The sequence below is a fragment of the Cetorhinus maximus genome, chromosome 11 (genome assembly GCF_964194155.1).
Source record: "Cetorhinus maximus chromosome 11, sCetMax3.hap1.1, whole genome shotgun sequence".
In the NCBI taxonomy this organism is placed as follows: domain Eukaryota; kingdom Metazoa; phylum Chordata; class Chondrichthyes; order Lamniformes; family Cetorhinidae; genus Cetorhinus; species Cetorhinus maximus.
In genome coordinates this window covers 66,671,354-66,695,611 of record NC_135889.1, presented here as the reverse complement: position 1 = coordinate 66,695,611, position 24,258 = coordinate 66,671,354, and the positions used below count along the sequence as shown (strand labels likewise).

The window sequence follows — 24,258 nt, the reverse complement described above, 5'->3', positions numbered from 1 at the left end:
ATTTCTACTCTCATGCCCAGTACAGGCATATCATGTTATGAACTTTTGGACTACAGACAATATCAAGTCTTCAGTGAATACCTAGCTAAATATGGACATAGGTGAGGGTAGCTCACAGTCATTTATGGAATTCACATATCTCATTGTTTAAAGATGGGCCAACACCTAAAGACTATGGAGTTTCAAGACTGCCTATCTCCATGTTTCATACTGGACAAGGGGAAGATCGAAACTCAATGGCCACTATCAACTTCCCATTGTATCACCATGGCCTCCCCCATCCAAACTAGCCTGGGTGCTTCTCAGAAGTGTTAACACAGTTGTCATGTGATCAAAACTGGGTTCAGGGAATGCACCTTTATTGCCCAGGACCCATAAGATCAGCAGAGCCATTAGTCATCAGCCAGTCCAAGAACCAGACTATGAAACCAGCTGCAAGTCATCAAGCAGCCAAAGTACTTAACCTGTTCCAGTTTCAAATTTCACCTGAGAACTAACCTCCTAGATATTGGACTACAAAAAACCTTGCAACCTGCTGTGAACCGTTCGCTTTACAAGGCCCTCACTTCAACTTTAAATCATCAAATTCATTCAAAAAATCACAGGCCTGCCATGTGGGAGACGGGAAATTGTAAATCAGAGTCTGAATTAACTGTAATCTGTAAAAATGCACTATCTTTATCAGTATATGTGCGTGTGAGACCAAGTGTGTGATGTTGTGTTAATTCGAGGTATGTGTGTAAGAATATAAATAACCTTCTTTATTTAAATCTCATAAAAACTTGATGCTGAATTATTTAATTGGAAATAACAATCCAAGCATAAGAAAACTCACACTCTTTCCATACAAAGCATCCTGATTTCGGGCAGTAGGAGAGTAGATAAATTCTGTCCATGACACTAATCTCAGTGGTGCATCACTGGAAGTAATTCAGAGATGCCACCTTCAAGGTGCTACTTTTTAAACTTCATCCTTAGCGTCTGAAATTCTGACCATGTGACCTTAATACCTGCCCTGTCTATGTTGTTGAATCTGAAGTGCACCACAATTTCTGGCTCACTCCCTACCCCCTTGCAGAATATTCTGCACCCTCTCTGTGATGCCCTTTACCCTGTCATCAGGGATGCAACACAGCATGTGGTACCAACGATCATGGTTACAAAACTGTCTGACTATGTGCCTAAACTATGGAATCTCCTATAATGATTGCTTTTCTACACTTTGCTATTCTCTGCCCCTCACAACGTGTAGTCCCTTGTGCATTTGTGCCATGGTCTGAACTGCACTCCTTCATTGTGTTGTAACTCACAGCAGTCTCTATTGCTGAGTACTGTTATGAGAATCACACCCAACCCAAAGACTACCGCACTTTCTACCTCTTCCTTCTCTTACGAATTGCTCAGTCATCTACTATCATGAACTTGCTCTGCCTGAGGGGTGTCCACCTCCTGAAATATACAATCGAGGAAAATTTCAATTTCCTGATGCTCCACAGTGATTCTAGTGCCCTTCAAACTCTGAAACCCTGAGCTTCAACTCAAGCAGCTGGAGACATTTCCAATACATGTCGTGAACTGAGGTTCCCAAGTGGTACGGGAATTGCAAGCAACAGCTCTCGGCTGCCCATCCATGATGTAAAAAATCTATTCCTTCTTTCAGAATCCAGTTAGTACCTTATTTAAGCTATTAACTTTAATCAATGCCTCTAGACCTCAACTTTCAAGTCTCACTGTCTCACGCGCCCTCTCTCAGACCACTGTCTATTTTTTTTTAAATACCAGAACAATACCAATGCTTTTGGGGCGGATTTAAACTAAATTGGGGTGTGGGATCCTGAAAAGTAGTTCAGAGGGGAGAGAAGCTGAGATGGAATTAGAAGTTAAAATGCTAGAAAGTGAGTCTGGAAGGCAGAGGAAACATAGCCTAGATAAGAAAGAAGTGAGTTTAGCAAGGCTAAATGGAGTATTTTAATTCAAGAAGCTTGAGGAATAAGACAGATGAGCTGAGGGCAGAGTTAGTCACATAGGAGTATTATATATGACCAAGACTTGGCTAAAAGGAGGGCAAGATTGGCAGCTCAACATTCCTGGTCATAGGGTATTCAGATGAGATAGAGAGGGGAATAGAAGAAGGTGGGGGTTGCAACATTGATCAAGGAATCAATTATAGCTTTGAGGAGGGATGATATCTTGGAAGGATCATCAAATGAAGCCATTTGGGTAGAAGTAAAAAACACAAAAGGGCCAAATACGCTGTTGGGTGTGTACTATAGGCTTCCAAACAGTCAGGGAGAGATAGAGGATCAAATATGTAATCAAATTTCAGAGAAGTGTAAGAATAATAGGGCAGTAATAGTAGGGGATTTTAACAACCCAAATATTAACTGGGATAGTTTTAGTGTGCAAGGTAGGGAGGGAACAAAATTCTTAAGTTGCATCCAGCAGAACTTTTTTAGCCAGTACGTAGAAAGCAAAACAAGGGAGGGGGCAGTTCTGGACCTAATATTCGGAAATGAGCCTGGGCAGGTGGAAGGTGTATCAGTAGGGGAGCATTTTGGAGATAGTTATGGAAAAGGATAAGGTTGGGCCAGGAATAAAAGTTCTAAACCAGGGAAAGGCTAATTTTATTAAGATGAGATACAATTTGGCCCAAGTGGGCCAAGTGGACTGGGAGCAGCTACTTGCAGATAAAACTGTGTCAGAGCAGTGGGAGGCATTCAAGGAGGAAATAGTGAGAGTACAGGGCAAATATGTTCCAGTAAAGACAAAGTGGGGGACCAAGTCCAAAGAACCCTGGATGTCAAGGGACATAAAGGTTAGGATTCCAAAAAAGAGAAGCTTATGGCAGATACTGAGGGCTCAATACGGCAGAGTGCTTAGAGGAGTATAAAAAATGCAGAGGGGCACTTAAAAAGAAAATTAGGAAAGCTAAGAGAGTGCATGAGAAAGCATTGGTGGGTAGAATAAAGGAAAACCCAAAGGGTTTTTAAAAATATATAAAGAGAAAGAGAATAACTAGCGAAAGAGTAGAGCCAATTAGGGACCACTGAGGTAATTTGTGTGTGGACCCGGAAGACGTGGGTACAGTCCTCAATGAATACTTTGCATCAGTCTTCACAATGAAAAAGGACGATGCAGTTATAGTCATTAGGGTGGAGGACTGTGAAATATAAGAGGAAATTAACATAGAGAGAGGAGGTACTGGCAGGTTCAGCAGCCTTAAAAGTGGATAAATCCGCAGGCCTGGATGAGATGTATCCCAGGCTGTTGAGGGAGGCAAGGGAAGAGATATCAGGGGCCCTGGCAGTAATTTTTAAATCCTCTCTGGCCACAGATAAGGTGCCAGAGGACTGGAGGATTACTAATGTTGTCCCATTATTAAAAATGGGAGGAAGGGGTAGAGCAGGAAATTACAGGCTAGTCAGTCTAACCTCGGTGGTGGGGAAGTTACTAGAAAGAATAACCGAGGGACAGAGGCACTTGGAGAGACATGGATTAATCATGGATAGTCAGCATGGATTTGTTAAGGGAAGGTTGTGTTTGACAAATTTGATCGAATCTTTTGAGCAAGGAACCAGGAGTATTGGTGAGGGTAATGCATTTGATGCGGTCTACATGGACTTTAGCAAGGCTTTTGAAAAAGTCCTTCATGGCAGACTGGTCAAGAAAGTAAGAGCCCATGGGGTCCAGAGCAAAGTGGCACGTTAGATCCGAAATTGGCTGAAAGGCAGGAAGCAGAGGGTGATGGTGGAGGAATGTTTCTGTGACTGGAAGTCTGTTTCCACTGGGGTTCTGTAGGGTTCGGTGCTGGGGCCCTTGCTGTTTGTGGTGTACATAAATGATTTGGACTTTAATGTAGGGGGTATGATCAAGAAGTTCACGGATGACACGACAATTGGTAGGCTGGTAAATAGTGAGGAGGATAGACATAAACTGCAGGATATCAATGGACAGGTCAGGTGTGCAGAGCAGTGGCAAATGGAATTCAACCCGGAAAAGTGTGAGGTAATGCACTTGGGGAGGGCTAATAAGGTAAGGGATTACACTATGAATGGTAGGACCTTGGAAAGTACTGAAGATCAGAGGGAACTTGGTGTGCAGAGGAGATTTACCAGGATACTGCCTGGGCTGGAGGGTCTGAGCTATGAGGAAAGATTGGATAGGCTGGGGTTGTTTTCCTTGGAGCAACAAAGGTTGAGAGGGGACCTGATAGAGGTGTATAAGATTATGAGGGGCATAGGAAGGCACTGTTTCCATTAGTAAAGAGGTCAATTACCAGGGGGCATAGATTTTAGGTAAGAGGTAGAAGGCTAAAGGGGAGTTGGGGAGACATTTTTTCACCCAGAGGGTGGTGGGAGCCTGGAATTCACTGCCTGAAGGGGTGGTTGAGTCAGAAACTCTCGTAACATTTAAGAAGTATTTAGATATTCACTTGCATTGCCGTAGCCTCCAGGGCTATGGGCCAAGTGCTGGAAAATGGGATTAGTGTCATCAGATCTTTGTTGACCAGCGTGGACATGATGGACCGAATGGCCTCCTTCTGTGCTGTAAATGTCTATGAGTCTGAGTCTAACAGCACCTCTTTGCTCGCTGCACAAAATCCCCTCTCTCAGCAAATTCCCCGAGTTTACTACTTCTGTAGAAGAAGTATTGCATGGTGCTGGAATCAGTGGCCTTGTAAGTCTTAGTCTTAAGAATGGAAACAACAGTTTGCTGGAAGACATTACGTGGAGGTTAGTTAAGGGGACACATTCTCATATGTCTAGGGTTGCAGAAAAAATTTTATGTAATTGGTGGAATTAGACCATGAAATTTAACATGGAGTAGTTCTATCTTGGATCTTCACCTCCATCAAAGGTGTACCCATCTTGCTTCTGGCATGCCCTTCTAAACTTCCTACTGAACCAATATTGATCTTCTGGCTGGATGGAGACGGAAGAATTCGGGATGTGTTAGGCCATGAGTTTACCAATTTTGGTGGTGTCCAATTTTGCTGCTGCTAATGGTTCACCGCGCTTCCAAAGTACCCAGGGTTGATGCCTCAATCACTAGTGTAACCTGTTTAGCATGATGATAGTACCGCAATACACAATGGATGCTGCCCTCACTATGAAGGTAATGGATGGTAGAATTACAGGGCTGAATTTTCATGGAGGAATACAGAGGTTGTACTTTGGATAAGTGTGTACATCTAAAGATAACTTGTATGACAGAAAACTTATACAACTCTTAAAAAATTGTTAAATTACACACAAAATTGGTTAATTAATGTTGGAAATATCAGAAAGAAGTTTTCCAGAACTAGGATTGAACCACCGCATCACATGAAGACCAGATAGAAAACATTCAGGAGTTTTGTTCCTCTGGAATCATTTTGTGTGTGCATGTGCGTGTAGGAGAGAGAGAGACATTCAAAATGGAAATGGCAACTCTAACCTGCTCCAATATAACTATAATACTTAAGGCTGTTATCATCCAACCACAACATTTGTAAATAGCAAAAGTCATGAGTAAGTTTAAAAATAATACTTTAGGCTTTTAAACACTGCTGTTAAGTAAAAATTCTGAATCAAGTGTTGTGGTATTCATATTTTCTTCCTTTTGTCCTCAGGTGGCTGCTGTTTGTATCAGTGCTGGAGGTTTATGCATTTATTAAACCAGCCATGTCTTTTTTTCACTGTTGGAGGGGGAGAGATCAGATTTATTTGTGCAAAATCAGTAAATAAGGAAACCAATATCTTCCAAGAAGCAATTTAAAAGACTTTATTTTAATCGTGTAGAACTCTTTACAGACTTTTTCTAAATCCCTACAGTGTATATGTCTACCCATCCCCTATTTCTATACATCTCTTATTAATAGCACGATGGCTGACTCACCATGAGAAATGCCATAAAGAATCATTAGTATCTATATACAGCACATATATTCTGTCCAGATAACATTACTTTTTATATCATTATTTTTCAGTGATTTTTACTCACCCTTTATAATAAAAAAACCCTATGTCAACAGGCCAACATTTGTAATGGGAAAAGACTATAATCAACACCTGCTACATTGAACACCACCCATTACCACATGGCACTGCTGAGTAAGTCGCCCAAAACCATCCACTACTTTATCTTTCACCCAATTTTCCAGGGTTTGTTGATCACTTTCAGATGCTTTTAATTATTCCCAGATTTTTCTCCTAATTTATAGGGCAAGAGGGATTCCCCTACCCACCTAACTAGTTTGTGGCCACACGCTATTTATTTTGGAACTCTAATCCTGATATGTCTGTTCCCCAAAAATTCTGTCTCCTTTTCTGACTAATAGTGGACTGGCCTCCAGTCTAGTGCTCAGGCCTACCCACCATTTTTTCCATCTGGCCGATTTCCTATATATTTCATAGAAAATTAAATTTTACTTCAAAAATTAATTCCATGCCCTTTTCCCAAATTATTGGTCAAAATGTAAAAGAAACTAAAAAAAATTTTACTTTTCCAAGGCCTTCAACCATGAGGCAACCTGAATCCTACTGATCCATATGAGAAATTTTATATGTCCATATTAGTGGCTGGGGAGGCAGGGGTTCTCCCAGCCTACCGCCGTAACTTTGGCAGGATACTGGTGGAACCCCCATGGAATTCTGTGGCCCATCTATTTATTCCACAGGCACCAGACTGAAGGAAATTAAGGACAAAACATTTTGAAGTGTCTTGAATGATTTTAATTCACCAAACTGCTCTTTTATTGGTGTAAATTTTAATATATCACGTTGAGTTGGAGGACACACTGTTTTTCCATTCTTATGACCACCACCCTGTGGTGGATGTTGATGCACCACCAAATGGAAGGGAAACCAGAGGGCAGAAAGTTACAGCAACAAAAGTCGTGGGATTTTGTGGTTGCCCCAGCTGTTACGAGATGAAATAGAACCGTGGGTGGAATCCACTAACTTGGATAATAGAATGCTACAGAAGAATTGCATTCTTATAAAATGGTGTTTATTTTGACTTCCTATGAATAATACACTGGAATATCAGCTAATAATATGTTAAAACAATATACCTAACACAAGTTTTCCATATTTCATCATACTTGGGGTAACATTGTCTAGATACAAATTTTGTGTGATTTTCAAAATTTCATATTCCTAAAGCTGTAATAAATTGAGGCAATTGGGAGAAAAGAAAAGAAATGGAACCAAGCAAACCACTTTAATTTTTTCTTTCTAAAACCTTTTACAGTAAAATATCTGTTACCTGACGCTATGCTAACAGGAATTCTCTGTTAACTGGAATTCTGGGGTCGGGTTTTTTTTTGACTGGTGATAAACTCACCAGTAGTTGCTATTGGCAGCCTGTCCTCGTTCTGGTCTCAGCCTCCCACTGTTCTGCAGCACCATCTCCCCTCGGTGACGTTCACTCAATTCACATGCTCCTGCACCACTCAAGACCTCAACACCCGCCTGATCATCCTGGAGCTTTCTCATTGGATGAAAACGCAGAAGCCGCCTTACATCTCATTTAACGGGCATATTTGATTAACTGGCAGTTCCCATTCCTGCTACTAGACAACAGAAATTTTCCTGTACTTGCAATTTTTCCCTTCAGTCTTCCATGTACACATCAAAATGAGTACAATTTACAAAAAACTTAAAATAAAAATATTTGTAATTGTCCATAAAATTGCCTAACTCTTGTTGGAAATATGACTAGTGCGTTTTGCCCTCTGAGGCCTAATCTTCAACTCGCTCTCAGACCATTGCCTGTGTTCTTTGTGAAGCCAATTTTTTCCCTGTCGTACCTCCCTGAACAGCAGCACAGGACGTCTAATATAAAAACAGAAAATATTGAGAATACTCAGCAGGTCAGACAGCATCTGTGGAGAGAGGAGAGTTAACACTTCAGGTTGATTTGAAAGGTCATGACCTGAAATGTTAACTCTGTTCCTCTCTCCACAGATGCTACTAGGCCTGTTGTCCATCTCCAACATTTTCTGCTTTTATTTTAGATACCCGGCATCTGCAGTATGTTGCTTTTGTTGCACAGGAGGTCTGTTCATTTAAAACAGATCTCTTCACACCTCTATCCCCAAAAGTCTGTTATACCGGCATTTTGTCTGCCCAAAAGTGTCCTTCCTGACCCATTCCTGCCACTCATGGTCTTGGCCCATCCTGATCTACTTCAACTTATTGTGACCGCAACATGTTCCTGGCTGTTAGCCCTGCCCCAGCCTATAACCTCACAGAAATGGTTTCTGTTAATGTCCACTGAAGTTACAGCAACTGAATGGGAGAACCCTAAAAAAAAATTCCAACAGCAGTGTATAATGTAAATTTACCCTCAGGCTGGCCTGAGGAAAGATAATATAGCTCTTCTTAATGTAGTCCTTGGGTAATGAACAAAAACGATTTTGAAGCGTAATAATAGAGATTGTGAAAATCTCCTCAGTTGCAGTGAGTTAGGAGTGCATTGAGAGCACAACACAGAATGGAGACCCGTAAATATCAGTGGAACCATTTCTGCCATAGGTCTGGCTGAATTTCAAACTTCTGAAGCTTCTGCTGTAAGTGTCACCTCTTTACCAGTTTGCACAAACATATCATTTACAACAGAATAGTTTAGACACATAACTGAGGTGCAAACTTCGCAGCAGTCTAAGGTCTCTGCAGCTTCTCACATATGCCTCCCCTTCCCCCAGTGATTTACGTGAGTTCTGTTCCTGGTCTGACATTACATATTTAGAGAAGGTGCCGCCAAAAATAATGTCTGAGTCAATTGTAAAAATCATCATGTGGTCATGAGTCCCAACCAGCCAGCGTAACTACATCACAGGTTTTCAAGATGTCCTCTTTATTGCTGAGGAATTTTGAAGTAACTACATTCAGCTGTCGGCTATGGAAACTTCCCTGGCACAGAGTCAGTTGGCTGGATTTAATCCAACATGTTGTGGTGGGAAACATGGCGCCGGGCCCATTTAATCGTGGGAGAGACCCGTAGCAGCCTCCCAGCGCCAGGAAAATCTCCCTCGATTAAGGTGGAGGGCGGAAGGGGCAGACACGGGATTCCCAGCCGTCAGTGACGAGATGTCAACTAAGCTCCTTAATGAGCCAAATGACACCCATTATCCCTGAGCCCACTGCAATTTAGTGCTGGCTCAGAGATTAAATGGAGGCCACAGGGCATTCCTACACCCTCAAATGGCTGCCCAGGAAACTGTTGGGTTTGCTAGCAGCGTTCCGGAGACTCCATCGCTATCAGGCATTCTGTGCCCAATCGAGGGAGCCAGCATTAGGCAGAAGTGGATTAGCCAGTGAAAGACAACCCACAGCCCTTGCCTCTGACTCCCTGGTCACTCCTTTCCGTGATGCTCACCCCATGATCCCCATCCTAGTCATAGAGTTATGCAGCACAGAAACAGGCCCTTCAGCCCATTGTGTCCATGCCAGCCATCAAGCACCTATCTATTCTAATCCCATTTTCCAGCACTTGGCCCATAACCCTGTATGCTTTGGCGTTTGAAGTGCTCATCTAAATACTTCTTAAATGTTGTGAGGGTTCCTGCCTCTACCACCCTTTCAGGCAATGTGTTCCAGATTCCAACCACCCTCTGGATGAAAAAATTTTTCCTCAAACCCCCTCTAAACCTCCTGCCCCTTATCTTAAGTCTATGCCCTGTGGTTATTGACACCTCCGCTAAGGGGAAAAGTTCCTTCCTACCTACCCTATCTATGCCCCTCATAATTTTGTATACCTCTATCAGGCACCCCCTCATCCTTCTCTGCTTTCATTCACCTTTGGTCTGGGGTCCCACAATGATCCTGGACCTTTCTGGGCCCATTGCTGCCAGCAGCCACCAATCTTGCTGGCGCGGCTGACACGAGGAGCTCCCAGCCTCTGATTGGCTGAAAAGTCTTGGTGGATGGGGCTTCTGTTGCTGGGGACCTCAATCACGGCCATAAGGTCACTTGATTCCATCAGGCCTCTCCCACAGAATTGACAGGGTTAACCCACCTATTCTCCGACTGGTGGGCGAGATCCCCATCAGTCCAACAAAATCCCAGCCAGTGAGCTTCCTGGACAACAGTGGACGCTAAGTTCCAACATTATTCATACACCTACCTCCTTAAAGAAACATTTTTTTTTAAAAGATTCCTTCATCCACATAAAGAAAATCTGGTTTAAGTACATAATCCCAACAGTTCCTGTGCTGAAAATTCACACACAAGGAAAAATGTAATGCCCTGTCTCCCCATGCAGGAGGTGGAGTGGCATTGAATCAGGTGGGAGGGAGGCAGCGTGGGACCCTGCTGCCTTCCTGTTCTGCTCCGATTAAGTCCGGGGCAGGAAGACCCGTGGATCGCCTTTCTGCTCCACCGCCATTTGAGGCCACTTAAGGGCCTCATCCTGCCATTGCTGGTATTAACCCAGCAGTGGGTGGGCCTCACTGCGCAGGGAGCATGACGAGCAAACCCATACAGTGTTGCTTGCAAGCTCCCAGGGGCTCCCTCTTTCACTCATTGCCTGATCAAGGGACTCAGCATCAGGAAGGAGGAGGGCCTACTGAGAACTAACACCCTGCCCTTGCTGCTGACACCCTTCAGCTCCCTCCCCCATAACCACCACCCCCCACTCCCCCACCTCCCTATAACCCCCCATGCCCCTGCCATCAGTCACTTGTGACTTGTGATCCAGCAATGATACTGGGCCTCGAGTGGGTGTCATACCAGCAGCAACCCCCCCACCTAGTGGCGCTGCTGTTCAATAGAGCTGCCAGTCGCTAATTGGCTGGCACTCTTGACAGGTGGGACTTCTGCCCGCAGGGTCCTTGATCCCAGGAAAGGCCTGCCACAATCCAGTTAAGTACCTGATTGGCACCTAATTCAGTGGGTCTTCCCTAAAAGAGGTGACGTAGGGCTCCAACAGCTCTCCGACTGTCGGGTGAGACCCCCCCCCCCACCACCACCGCTGGCTCCATTAAATATGCTCATAGTTACTGATAGATAACATAATTTTTATGAGATTTTTATACTAATACCACTCCTTTTTGTTAAACAGAACAGTGGATGTATTCATAATATTGATGCGAAAACTTTCCAACAGAGGCTTCAGTTTCAGTATTGCCAGACGTATCAGTAGTTATTAGCCTCAGTTTTTCTTCTGCACACACTGTGTGTTGGCTGTGGTTAGTTTACTGTGGATTGGTTGGATAGCTCCACTTGTGTTATGAAACTTGTAGAACTCTCAGGTCTCACTATGAATTATGGTTTTGTTTGATCTGGTTATTCCTAAAATGTGTTATTTTCAACTCTTACATTGTAGGAACTGCTATCCATTTTCTGTTGTGCATATGCTGTTATACATTTTTCTTCTTAGAAATCTGATAACTTCTCTGGGAAACCCTTAGAACTGCTTCCACTTTCCCACTGTAGCACACCAGACATCTCATTTACACATGTTAACTGGGCTTCTTGTAATTCCAGTGGTGTTACAATGGTGGAGCAGTCAGCTCAACATGAAATTTCCCAGCCCTCGTCTGAAAGTTTATCCAGGTCTTTGGTGCTTTCATTGCAGAAAGCCTGTTTGCTGTTTCTAAGCTAGTTTCCCTTTTACTTTACGTACTAGTCTTGGTTTTAGAAGTCCACTTCATGTAGCAAGGATATGTTTTTATCTTAGTTCCAACTTATTTCCCTTTTTGGCTTAAACAATGGGACTGATTTTACTTCTCATTCCACTCTAGAAATGGGCATGAACAGGACATTGCATAAAAACAGGTGGAGATCAGAGGCAGCAGAAGCTCTCGTACAAAGTGGGTGAGAGCTTCTTTTAAACTTGGAAACTCGAGGAGCATACAAATTTCTAAAGTTCATGCGTACAGGATGCTCAATTCATACAGCATTGAAAAATGTTGCTGGGGACTGAGAAGTCTGGTGGAAGTTCAATTAAAGGGGAAAATAATATAATATTAAATGTTTTAGGCCATTCCTGGAGAGTTTTTGATCATTTTTGTTCTATTATCAATTAGGTTCTCATGATCCTCCATATGAATTATTCTAATGAGTTTCCTTTTTGGCATAGTAACACTGTTGGCACCAATGGGTTTCCCAATGGCAATATCCTTTGTTGAACTGTTAAAAGAAAGCAGGATCTCTGAAGTGATGTTTAGGCTACATGAGAGATGCTCTGTTCCTACTCAGATGTACAGTTAGAAGTGACCAACCCTTCCTTCAGGATGATTCGTGCATCTGGAGGCTCCTATTCTCAAAGGAAGCTGGGACAGTAGGCTTGCTTCTGTAACTAAGATATTTGTATGCCTGATTAACTATAATGTCAGAGACACTGTGGGCGGAATTTTATGTTCCTGCCAAAGTCTATGGACTTTTGAACGGCTCACCACATATTATAGCCCCGGTCCCGTCATGATGGGGCTGTAAAATTCCGCCTGTATGTCAGATTTTCACTGGCACAGTATAAAAGAAAGCAAAGGAAAATGATTAGGAGCCCAGGTACCCTGTTTGACACATATATCAAGATGCCACCCACAATATCTGCAGACCCTGAAACACACACCTGGCAATAACCAGGAAACTGTCTGAGTTGTCAGAGAACAGATGCAAAAAATGTACCATTTGCTACATGGTTGCCTCCAGCTGCAGTCCAACATGTTGTCTGATACTGTACTGCCAGTTTCAATAGCTTTTGGACTGCTGTATTGCTGACTTCTGGGGGAGATGCCTTAAACAATAAATAAGACCAGCCTTCTGATAAGTATCTCATGCAGCACCGCCTACACGTCAGCAGTCATTGAACAGTTCAGGTGTTGGGTCACACCATCTCTTGTCTGCAAACTTGGGCTGGATCTAGAACTTTCTTACATTTCACATTTGTTTGTTGTCCCTTTATCCACTGTTCCTTGACAAAGGCTGTCAATTGGTTGAAATGCTTTTTCAGCTTTTTCAAAGCATGTAAAACTTCTGTCATTTCATTTGAATTGTCAGCCTCCCTTTGAGTTTCATCTGCATTCAGGTTTATGTTCTCACTTCCCTGGCTGGATTTTCTTGTGGGCTTGGGACCTCAATCTCAGGACCAAATGGGGTTCCCAAGCCCATACTTGCCAGCAGTGAGATGGGTGGCACAATCATCCGGGAGACAGCTTCCTAATAGGCCACCTCTATGCTCGCTGTCCTATTAAGGACAGCAGGCGGGCGTTCGATGCTATCAGAGAGCCTGCAGCTCTGTAGCGGTGGATGCTGATGAGGCAGGTTGAGGACCAATAAAGGTGCCTCAACATGGAGGCATTTTCACTGGCCAACACAGAAGGGCTGCACTGAAAATTCCCAAACATGGCAAAGACATCAGGATGGAGGGGAAACCCCTCCACAGGACTATTTACTGACAAGGCTGTAGTCATTCATCTCCAGGGCCTGTTGCTGGGAGGCCACCTTGATCAAATTGGCAGCTTCAGCACATGGGGTGGGGGGGTGCCGCTCCAACGTCAGTGAAATGCCCGCGCCAGCTCAAAATGACCTCTAAATTGAGCTTTAATTAGACTAGCTGGCTGTCCATCTCTGTGGAGCAGGCAGCCAACCCAGATCCCAGACCATCCCTGAGGTGGTTCCCCAGAGGCAGGAGTACACTGGGGAGCCATTCCAATAGGCTCCCTGCTATTTTCTCAGCTGCTTCCAAGCCTCTCTCAACGGGGCCAGGGAAAATCCAGTCCCCAGTGTGCTGTATGCACCCATTCCAAATTTGCATCTGGAGCTCTGAATAATTATGCAAATGGGCTGACTACACAGAAGTGAATTCAAATAATCCATTACGGCTTTGACAAAATTTGCATCAGTTCTTAACCTTTTACACCTGCACATAAAAATCATCCTTAGTCTGTTTAATTCAATGAAACCTAACACGAGAGAGTACTTTCCATTCACTCTGAATAATTCAAATCCCGTTTTCTCCCAGCATCTGTCTGGTATTTAACTGGTTACTTTTGCTGGTTGGCTTGAAACTGCTACATATATCAAGCCTACATATTGTTCATTAATGGCCTGTAAAACCCCACCTCCTTAAGTCTCTGGAGACAGCTGTGGATTGTGATGTGGATATGTGAACTGTGCACTTAATTTCTTCTCTCAAATGGAATAATACAACCAGTCTTTATTGGATATTCGTCTATTTTTAGTTGTAATTAGAAAAAGCATCCTGCTAGATTAAATCTCATTTTCTATTTCCAAATGTGCACCAATTGACACAGCTTCCTATTGTCATCCCTTTTGGTCATGTAATTATGTTCTGCTCAGCAAAAGGAACCTTCAATCAAGTTATCAACAAAATATGTCTTCTTACCTCTTTTTACACAGCTTCACTGTGTATTTTTGAAGACTTTTGGATACACTAATTAATTTGTTTTTCAGGTTCTGTAGATTAAATGATTCTATATCGGTACATATTTAATTAGCACTATATAAAACTCATTGTTCTTCTTAAGGTGTTATTGTCAGAGTTCTCAATGGTCAGAGAGAGTTTGCAGTACAATTGTGAAGCTTGGGTAAGCTTGGAGAAGCTGGCACTTATCAGCACAGACTTAATGAACCACTGCATATATTAGCCTGGTATCTTGAATTTACTTTCTAGTGACACCATGACTGAAGTTGGGTAGGTTACCACACAGGGGTTGGGTAGGTTACCACGCCGTCACAGGAGTTGGGTAGGTTACCACGTCATCGCAGGTGTTGGTAAGGTCACCATACCATCACAGTTGTTGGATAGGTTACCGCGCTGTCACAGTTGCTGGTCAGGTTACCACGCCGTCATAGGTGTCGGTTAGGTTACCACGCCGTCACAGACGTTGGGTAGGTTACCACACTGTCACAGATGTTGGGTAGGTTACCACGCTGTCACAGGTGTTGGGTAGGTTACCACACTGTCACAGGCGTTGAGTAGGTTACCACGCCTTCATAGGTGTTGGGTAGATTACCACACCGTCACAGGTGTTGGGTAGATTAGCACACTGTCACAGGTGTTGAGTAGGTTACCACACCGTCACAGGCGTTGGGTAGGTTACCACGCTGTCACAGGCATTGGGTAGGTTACCATGTCGTCACAGGTGTTGGGTAGGTTACCACGCCGTCACAGGCGTTGGGTAGGTTACCACGCCGTCACAGGTGTTGGGTAGGTTACCACACTGTCACAGATGTTGGGTAGGTTACCACGCCGTCACAGGTGTTTGGGTAGGTTACCACGCCGTCACAGGCATTGGGTAGGTTACCACACCATCACAGGTGTTGGGTAGGTTACCACACCGCCACAGGCGTTGAGTAGGTTACCACGCCTTCATAGGTGTTCAGTAGATTACCACACTGTCACAGGTGTTGGGTAGATTACCACGTCGTCACAGATGTTGGGTAGGCTTCCACACGATCACAGGAGTTGGGTAGGTTACCACGCCATCATAGAAGTTGGGTAGGTTACCACGCCATCACAGGTGTTGGGTAGGTTACCACACGATCACAGGTGTTGAGTAGGTTACCACACCGTCACAGGCATTGGGTAGGTTACCACGTCGTCACAGGCGTTGGGTAGGTTTCCACACGATCACAGGAGTTGGGTAGGTTACCGCACCATCATAGAAGTTGGGTAGGTTGCCACAACGTCACAGATGTTGGGTGGGTTTCCACACGATCACAGGAGTTGGGTAGGTTACCACACCGTCACAGGCGCTGGGTAGGTTACCACGCCTCACAGGCGCTGGGTAGGTTACCACGCCGTCACAGGCATTGGGTAGGTTACCACGCCGTCACAGGCATTGGGTAGGTTACCACGCCGTCACAGGCATTGGGTAGGTTACCACGCCGTCACAGGCATTGGGTAGGTTACCACGCCGTCACAGGCATTGGGTAGGTTACCACGCCATCACAGGCATTGGGTAGGTTACCACGCCATCACAGGCGTTGGGTAGGTTACCACGCCGTCACAGGCATTGGGTAGGTTACCACGTCATCACAGGTGTTGGGTAGGTTACCACGCTGTCACAGGCATTGAGTAGTTTACCACGCTGTCACAGGAGTTGGGTAGATTACCACACCATCACAGGTGTTGGGTAGGTTTCCACACGATCACAGGAGTTGGGTAGGTTACCGCACCATCATCGAAGTTGGGTAGGCTACCACACCGTCACAGATGTTGGGTAGGTTTCCACACGATCACAGGAGTTGGGTAGGTTACCACACCGTCACAGTCGTTGGGTAGTTTACCACGCCTCACAAGCGTTGGGTAGGTTACCACGCCGTCACAGGCATTGGGTAGGTTACCACGCCATCACAGGCTTTGGGTAGGTTACCATGCCGTCACAGGCATTGGGTAGGTTACCATGCCGTCACAGGCATTGGGTAGGTTACCACGCCATCACAGGCGTTGGGTAGGTTACCACGCCGTCACAGGCATTGGGTAGGTTACCACGCCATCACAGGTGTTGGGTAGATTACCACACTGTCACAGTTGTTGGGTAGGTTAACACACTGTCACAGGCATTGAGTAGTTTACCACGCTGTCACAGGAGTTGGGTAGATTACCACACCGTCACAGGTGTTGGGTAGGTTTCCACACAATCACAGGAGTTGGGTAGTTTACCGTACCATCATCGAAGTTGGGTAGGCTACCACACCGTCACAGATGTTGGGTAGGTTTCCACACGATCACAGGAGTTGGGTAGGTTACCACACCGTCACAGTCACTGGGTAGGTTACCACGCCTCACAGGCATTGGGTAGGTTACCACGCCGTCACAGGCATTGGGTAGGTTACCACGCCGTCACAGGCATTGGGTAGGTTACCACGCCGTCACAGGCATTGGGTAGGTTACCACGCCGTCACAGGCATTGTGTAGGTTACCACGCCATCACAGGCGTTGGGTAGGTTACCACGCCGTCACAGGCATTGGGTAGGTTACCACGTCATCACAGGTGTTGGGTAGGTTACCACGCTGTCACAGGCATTGAGTAGTTTACCACGCTGTCACAGGAGTTGGGTAGGCTACCACACCATCACAGGTGTTGGGTAGGTTTCCACACGATCACAGGAGTTGGGTAGGTTACCGCACCATCATCGAAGTTGGGTAGGCTACCACACCGTCACAGATGTTGGGTAGGTTTCCACACGATCACAGGAGTTGGGTAGGTTACCACACCGTCACAGTCGTTGGGTAGTTTACCACGCCTCACAAGCGTTGGGTAGGTTACCACGCCGTCACAGGCATTGGGTAGGTTACCACGCCATCACAGGCTTTGGGTAGGTTACCATGCCGTCACAGGCATTGGGTAGGTTACCACGCCGTCACAGGCATTGGGTAGGTTACCACGCCATCACAGGCGTTGGGTAGGTTACCACGCCGTCACAGGCATTGGGTAGGTTACCACGCCATCACAGGTGTTGGGTAGATTACCACACTGTCACAGTTGTTGGGTAGGTTAACACACTGTCACAGGCATTGAGTAGTTTACCACGCTGTCACAGGAGTTGGGTAGATTACCACACCGTCACAGGTGTTGGGTAGGTTTCCACACGATCACAGGAGTTGGGTAGTTTACCGCACCATCATCGAAGTTGGGTAGGCTACCACACCGTCACAGATGTTGGGTAGGTTTCCACACGATCACAGGAGTTGGGTAGGTTACCACACCGTCACAGTCACTGGGTAGGTTACCACGCCTCACAGGCATTGGGTAGGTTACCACGCCGTCACAGGCATTGGGTAGGTTACCACGCCATCACAGGTGTTGAGTAGTTTACCACGCTGTCACAGGAGTTGGGTAGATTACCACACCGTCACAGGTGTTGGGTAGGTTTCCACATGATCACAGGAGTTGGGTAGGTTACCGCACCATCATAGAAGTTGGGTAGGCTACCACACCATCACAGATGTTGGGTAGGTTTCCACACGATCACAGGAGTTGGGTAGGTTACCGCACCGTCACAGGTGTTGGGTAGGTTACCACGCCTCACAGGCGTTGGGTGGGGTACCACGCCATCACAGGCATTGGGTAGGTTACCACGCTGTCACAGGCATTGGGTAGGTTACCACGCCGTCACAGGCGTTGGGTAGGTTACCACGCCGTCACAGGCATTGGGTAGGTTACCACGCCATCACAGGTGTTGGGTAGGTTACCACACTGTCACAGGTGTTGAGTAGTTTACCACGCCGTCACAGGAGTTGGGTAGATTACCACACCGTCACATGTGTTGGGTTGATTACCACACCGTCACAGGTGTTGGGTAGGTTTCCACATGATCACAGGAGTTGGGTAGGTTATCGCACCATCATAGAAGCTGGATAGGTTACCACAGTCACAACTTGTGCATAGGAGACCGCAGAGTCACAGGGGTGGGATAGGTTACCACACTGTCAAAAAGGATGGGTAGGTTACCACTTTTTTCAATCCACTCACTATCCTGCAATGTGGGTAGGTAGTTCATTAGCCATAGTACACAAGGGACCTTAGGCATCTCTCTGTATTAGAGAGAAAACATTGGTTATATAGCTTGAGGGGCACCACTCCACATCAAGCATGGGGCAGGTGAGGAGGCAGGACCCATATCTATCTCAGCCGGAATGGGGATTGAACCCCACTATTAGCGTTATTCTGAACCACATGCTAGCCATCTAGCCAACTGAGCTAACAAGCACCCACCCTGTAAGGTAAAGAGTAGAAAAATTGGAAATCTTAAAAAAAAACCTTTTGTACAAAGGTCCCCTGATCATGAGTTAGCAATTCAGAAAACAGTAAATCATCCAGCAGACAAATTTCTGCTCCAATATGGAGGTTGAATGTCCAAGTTTCTAATTAGTTTCAAAAGATGAGCACTCTAATGGTAACAAGCCTCAAAAAAAAACAAAGTTACTGTGCTAACTTCTTACAAACTGTGCCTGGAGCACTGGTGTAAATTTTCAACTTCTCGCCAGGGTATAAAACTGGCAACATGGACCAGCTGCAACTGATCTGCGCACCAGTTTTATACGCACACAGTAATTTGAAAATCTACCCCAATGTGTGCACCCTGTGCACCTGTTGATGGATTGCTTAGCTGACTTTTATCAGAAAATATTGAGGCTTATAACTTGCTTTGCTATCGCCCTAATTCTAATTTTTACCTTAATTGTGTGCCCTACTTTACCCTTTTTCCTCCTAGTGGCATTACTAATGGCTTTTTATTTTCCTTTTCCCTTTTCCTGCTCTCACTCTTGGTAATGCTCCCCTCCTTTCTAATCCTGCAGTCCTCTTTGCATACTGCCCGTCAGAGCACTTCTGAAATTCCCAGTGCTGCGGACCTTGTCAGTGCAATCGAAAAGCTGGTTAAAAGTAAACTGGTAAGTTTAGCGTTTCTAAAAAAAAATTTGGAATTATAGTACAACTTTCAAGTGCTTATCCTTAGCCACAAAAATTTGTTCTGGTTCCAGGAATATTGTTCACTACATAGGTGGCAGCTTAGTGGTAGCATTTTTGGCTCAGGCAGAAAGTTACAGTTCAAACTGCGCTTTAGAGAAGCACATGATCCAGGGTTGACACTTCAGAACAGTATTATTGAGGTTCCATCTTTTGGACGAGACACTGAACTGAGGCCATGCCTGCCCATTCAGATGGACATAAAATATCTCATTGCACTATTCTGAGAAGAGCAGAAAGTTCTCCTAATTTCCTGGGTAACATTTACCCTTCAGCCAATATCAATAAAACATATTTTCTGCTGATTTATCTCATTGTTTATTGGATCATGTGTTCTGCAAATTGGCTGATGTGTTTCTCTCCACTACGACGGTAACTATATTTCAAAAAACTATGTCATTAGCTGTGAAACGTTTTGGGACATCTTGAAGTCATGAAGGACAATAAATAAGTGCATTATTTTTCTTCAATGTGGCTTTACAATGCGATTACCATGAATTGATGTTAGACAATATGTTGCATTTGAATGGCAACACTAATGCAACGGGAGTGGATTTTGTTTTATCTAGTTGATAGTCACTGTATTTTAACCTCAGTTGCTTTAGATTACAACTCTGCTGAATGATGCTTCCTCTTACCTGGCATGTAATAGAACCACAAGTTACAAAGGTAGATTTCAACTTTAGAGTTGAGACAGTAATGACATTTATTCCATTGCAGAATAGTTTTGTTGCTGGACAGCAGGGTATATAGAATTTCTGTACTATCCACTTGAACTGAAGCCATGGAGCAGGATATGTACATTCTTATTATTAAAATCTTGCCTTCTGTACGTAGAGACTATTTTGAGCAATAGAACAATAGACTGGTGACAGGAACATTTTGAGGTGATGAATAAAGAATATCACACAAAGCATGTTTTGAAACCGCATTAAAAAGTGTAAGCCTCAGTGCAACTTGTCCTGCAGTGTATTGACACCAGTAAATCCCATAAGCCTTAAAACAGCACTGTGATGATAAATGAAGAGATTTTAGAATGTGAAGCTGTGATTTAAGTTTCTTTGCTACCACAGCTGCACTTTCTTCAACCTGTATGCATGATATGAAATCTAAAAGTTGCATAATGACAAAATGAAAATAAATGCACCTTGATCTGGGCAGGTGACATGTCAGTTATATCTAATTAGCTTGAATGTTACTTGGAACTAATTTCCATCAGGCCTGTGAGGGGGTTGAATGTTCTCTCTTTCTGCAATTTATCTGACTTCATTGCCAGGAAGTGATAACCTAAACCTAATCCTTTTCTATCAATTAGTTACTTAATGACTATAAATAACAGAATAACAGTTATATTCATACATTTCAAGCACAAACTAAATTTTCAAGTTCTTGAAAATTAAATTACAGTTTGAGTACCTAAACATTTTTGCAAAAGTATGAACATTTTAACTTGTGATTAGTTTCATTATCTACAAGCCCTGTAGTCCAACTAAAAATAATCTTTTGTATACTTAGCAACTTCGGGTGGGGAGAAGGTCTCTTCAGTTATTAATTTTTGCTATTTCTAACATTTCAGTGATGCATCTTGTCCTATGTTCTTTAGGTACAGCTTGCAGCACTTGTAGCTCTCCCTGCTGAAATGGCACTGTAGGTCAAGTTGAACATAACTGTGTCCGGTGTGAGAGTGCCTGGTTAAAGTCAGGTCTGTGGCACAACCATGCAACCCTTAGTGATGTTCTTGGACTGTAAAGCAATGTCTCATTTAACAGTGACAAAAAGTTTCTCAGTTTACAGGGAAAATTTTCAACTTGAAAACTTCCCACCTCCATTGAAATCTGGACTCTGGATATGTTGCCAATAGCACAAGTATCAAAACAGATTTATTACCAATTCTACAGACTGTAAATTGGATAGGCAATGAACTCTACCGTTACGGAATGTGTCTTAACTTAATTTGTGGACTTTCAAAACTCACTGTAGGATTCAGGCCAACAGTATAATTTTAACATAACAACTGCACAACAATTTCAGTTACTTTTTGATCTATTAAAAGCTAATTTTTAGAAACCTTAAGGATTGTAAACATACTTCTTAATTCATTGCATTCCCACCGTTCAGAAAAGACTGTCCATTTTTGATTATGTTTTGCAAGGTTTAAGCCTGAGGGGTAGTGGGGTATATCGGCTATGCTTGTATTGCAGTTACTAAGTAATGGTGTTTCCATTTGCAAGTAAGCATTATTTTACCATCTATTTTCATTCTTTGAACAAATTTGCTAGAAAAAGCTGCATTTGAACTTGGCATAAATGGTAAATATAGCAAATGTTCGAGTTAGTGATGATTTTACAATGAAGAAAGGGTTCAGTTAAGTCCTTTGATATTTGCTACGGTCCCTGTACTGGTCCCAAACTAGAGTTACACCAACAACCTCTTTGAAATTTTGTGGAAATAGGTTTATGAAAGCATCAGTGGAATAATTTGATGAGTATTGACCAATTATATGTTTGCAGCATATGCTGTATATCATATTTGCTTGCTTTGTATTAAGAAAAGAATGCTTCATAAACCAACAATTATTTTCTAGACTCTGGAACCAGGCTGCTCCTTTCGAAGTAATTTGAAAGACCCCCTTAGTCCTGAATCGATGAATTCTTCAATGTCACCTGGAGATCTTGATGAAGAAAAGCGGGCCAAAGCACTTAAAGGCAGAACGTAAGCTAAATTTTTCTATAACCTTACCAGTGAAATGGAACATGAAAATTGATTACAATCAGCATATTCAGATTTACTACTTTTCCTCAAATTCTTATATTACATCATGTGCAAATTGAAGGAAAAATTAGAATTCTAGATTAAATAATCAGAAATGTAATCATTGCAGTGCTATGCACAATCTTAGATTTGTAGTATATATTAGGTATCAAACATACTGGACTGGATTTTCATCCTCAAAGCGGGTTGCGGGGGTCAGGACAATTTCTGGCTCGGCCTGGTACCCTTGAGGAAAAAAATGCCTGCAAGGATGGCATTTTGATTGTGGGGGGAGGTTGTTTTGGGCTGCAATCAGTACAGCTTGGCATTGTGACAGCCTATGAAAGCCTCTTACCTAAGATTCACTGTCACTCAGAATACCAGTCCAGTGGCAAATCATTCACAAAAGGGAGTGAGACCGGTTTTCACAAGCTATCCTAGTTATAGAAGGTATGTTGGTCAATAGTCACCATGATGTTGCAAAACTTATGTGATTGCCTGCGATGTTTCTTTTTAAAGTATTCATTCTTGGGATGTAACTGTTGTTAGCAAGCACAGCATTTATTGCTCATCCTTTGTTGTCCCAAGAAGAAGGTGAGCCTTCTTGAACTGTTGCAGTCCATTTGGTAAGGGTATTCCCACAGTGTTATTGAGTAGGGAATTCTAGGATTTTGAATGAACAATGATGTAGGCACAGGTCCAGCAAAATAATATAAATGAGGTGGTGGTACTATGCAGACTTTATTTTTCTCCAACTTTGCTTGTGGAATTACCAATAATCGGTGGGCTGCTGAAACAAAGGGCTACCCCAAAAAACCTAGCGATATGGCTTGTGCCAAACCCCTTCGATGACTGGATCTCCCCCAGGGTACACCAAAAGCTGAATCGAAGCAAATTATTATTTGAGACTGGTAAAATAAATTGTTACCTCCTCTCTTCCTGGTGCCAGTCAAAAGACTATTTTTTGACGTACGTCAAGAAATCTGAACCTTCTGGAACAGTAGTGGTGGACTGCACCAGCTCCAAGAGAAAAATCAGCCCCTCCTTTTCACCTTAACTCTCTTCTCCTCCTTCACAACTAAATTTGCATCCATGCCACAATGTTATTTCCAATTCCATTCACCTTAATTTTGGCTACTGATTTCCTGTCAAATCTTATCAAATTCTTTCTAAAAATATGAGTCATTAATCATCTTCTATCATCCCATAAAATCAAAGAAGTGTGTTAAAAAATGAGAGATTGAAAAGAAAACAACAAAGTCACCCCACCCCAGATAGTTTGCATTACAGAAAACTGAAAATTGGGCAAGAGATAGTAAAGACACTAACCATAATTTTCCAAAGAACCTTGGCATGGGAGCAGGAGGGGGCCATGAGAAGGACTTTTTGAACTTAGCTCTCAAAAGATTCCCTCATACAGACTATTGTTCGCGACACCTTTGAAGCGCTGTGAACCATGGCTCTTTGAAAAGCTGGCCCGACTCTATGAAAATCGTGGAAGACTAGGACATGTCTATACCTGCAAACCAGCCTGAAACCCTAAGTGGCTCTCCCAAAAATCGGAAACCTTGGAAATGGGGTTGGGAATCGCAGAATCAGTACCTACCCACCATTTTTAAAGGGCTCCCGAGTCATCCCAACTCGGTGACAATCCAGCCCTTTATATTGCAGCACTCTCAATGGTTATTAGCCCAGCTAGTTGCAGAATGAATCAGATGATCAGCAGATGGCCCAGGGATGGTGATTGCATTAAAATCTAGATTATTTATATTGGCTGAGATGCATTCTCATTTATTTTTAAATTTGATTGCTTACTGGATTTGCAATGTTTTCTGAGTAGAAGTTGTGTTATCAGATGTTTATAGACTCAGACATTTAAGCTCAGAAGAAGGCCATTCGGCCCATTGTGTCCGCATTGGTCAATAAAGATCTGACTACATTAATCCCATTTTTCAGCGCTTGGCACATAGCCCTGGAGGCTATGGCAACACAAGTGAATATCTGAATACTTGGTAAATGTTACAAGAGTTTCTCACTCAGTCACCCTTTCAAGCAGTGAGTTCCAGACTCCCACTAACCTC

General features: G+C 43.6%; 1 protein-coding gene across 1 annotated transcript in view; it reads left to right on the top strand.

The window, feature by feature from the left end:
- kalrna (kalirin RhoGEF kinase a) overlaps positions 1–24,258 on the top strand; it is a 1,015,085-nt gene that overhangs the window by 848,427 nt on the left and 142,400 nt on the right. Inside the window, exons 37-38 of the mRNA XM_078552171.1 lie at positions 19,258–19,350; positions 22,011–22,138. Coding sequence (XP_078408297.1) covers positions 19,258–19,350; positions 22,011–22,138 — 221 coding nt within the window. The remainder of the gene's footprint in view (positions 1–19,257; positions 19,351–22,010; positions 22,139–24,258) is intronic.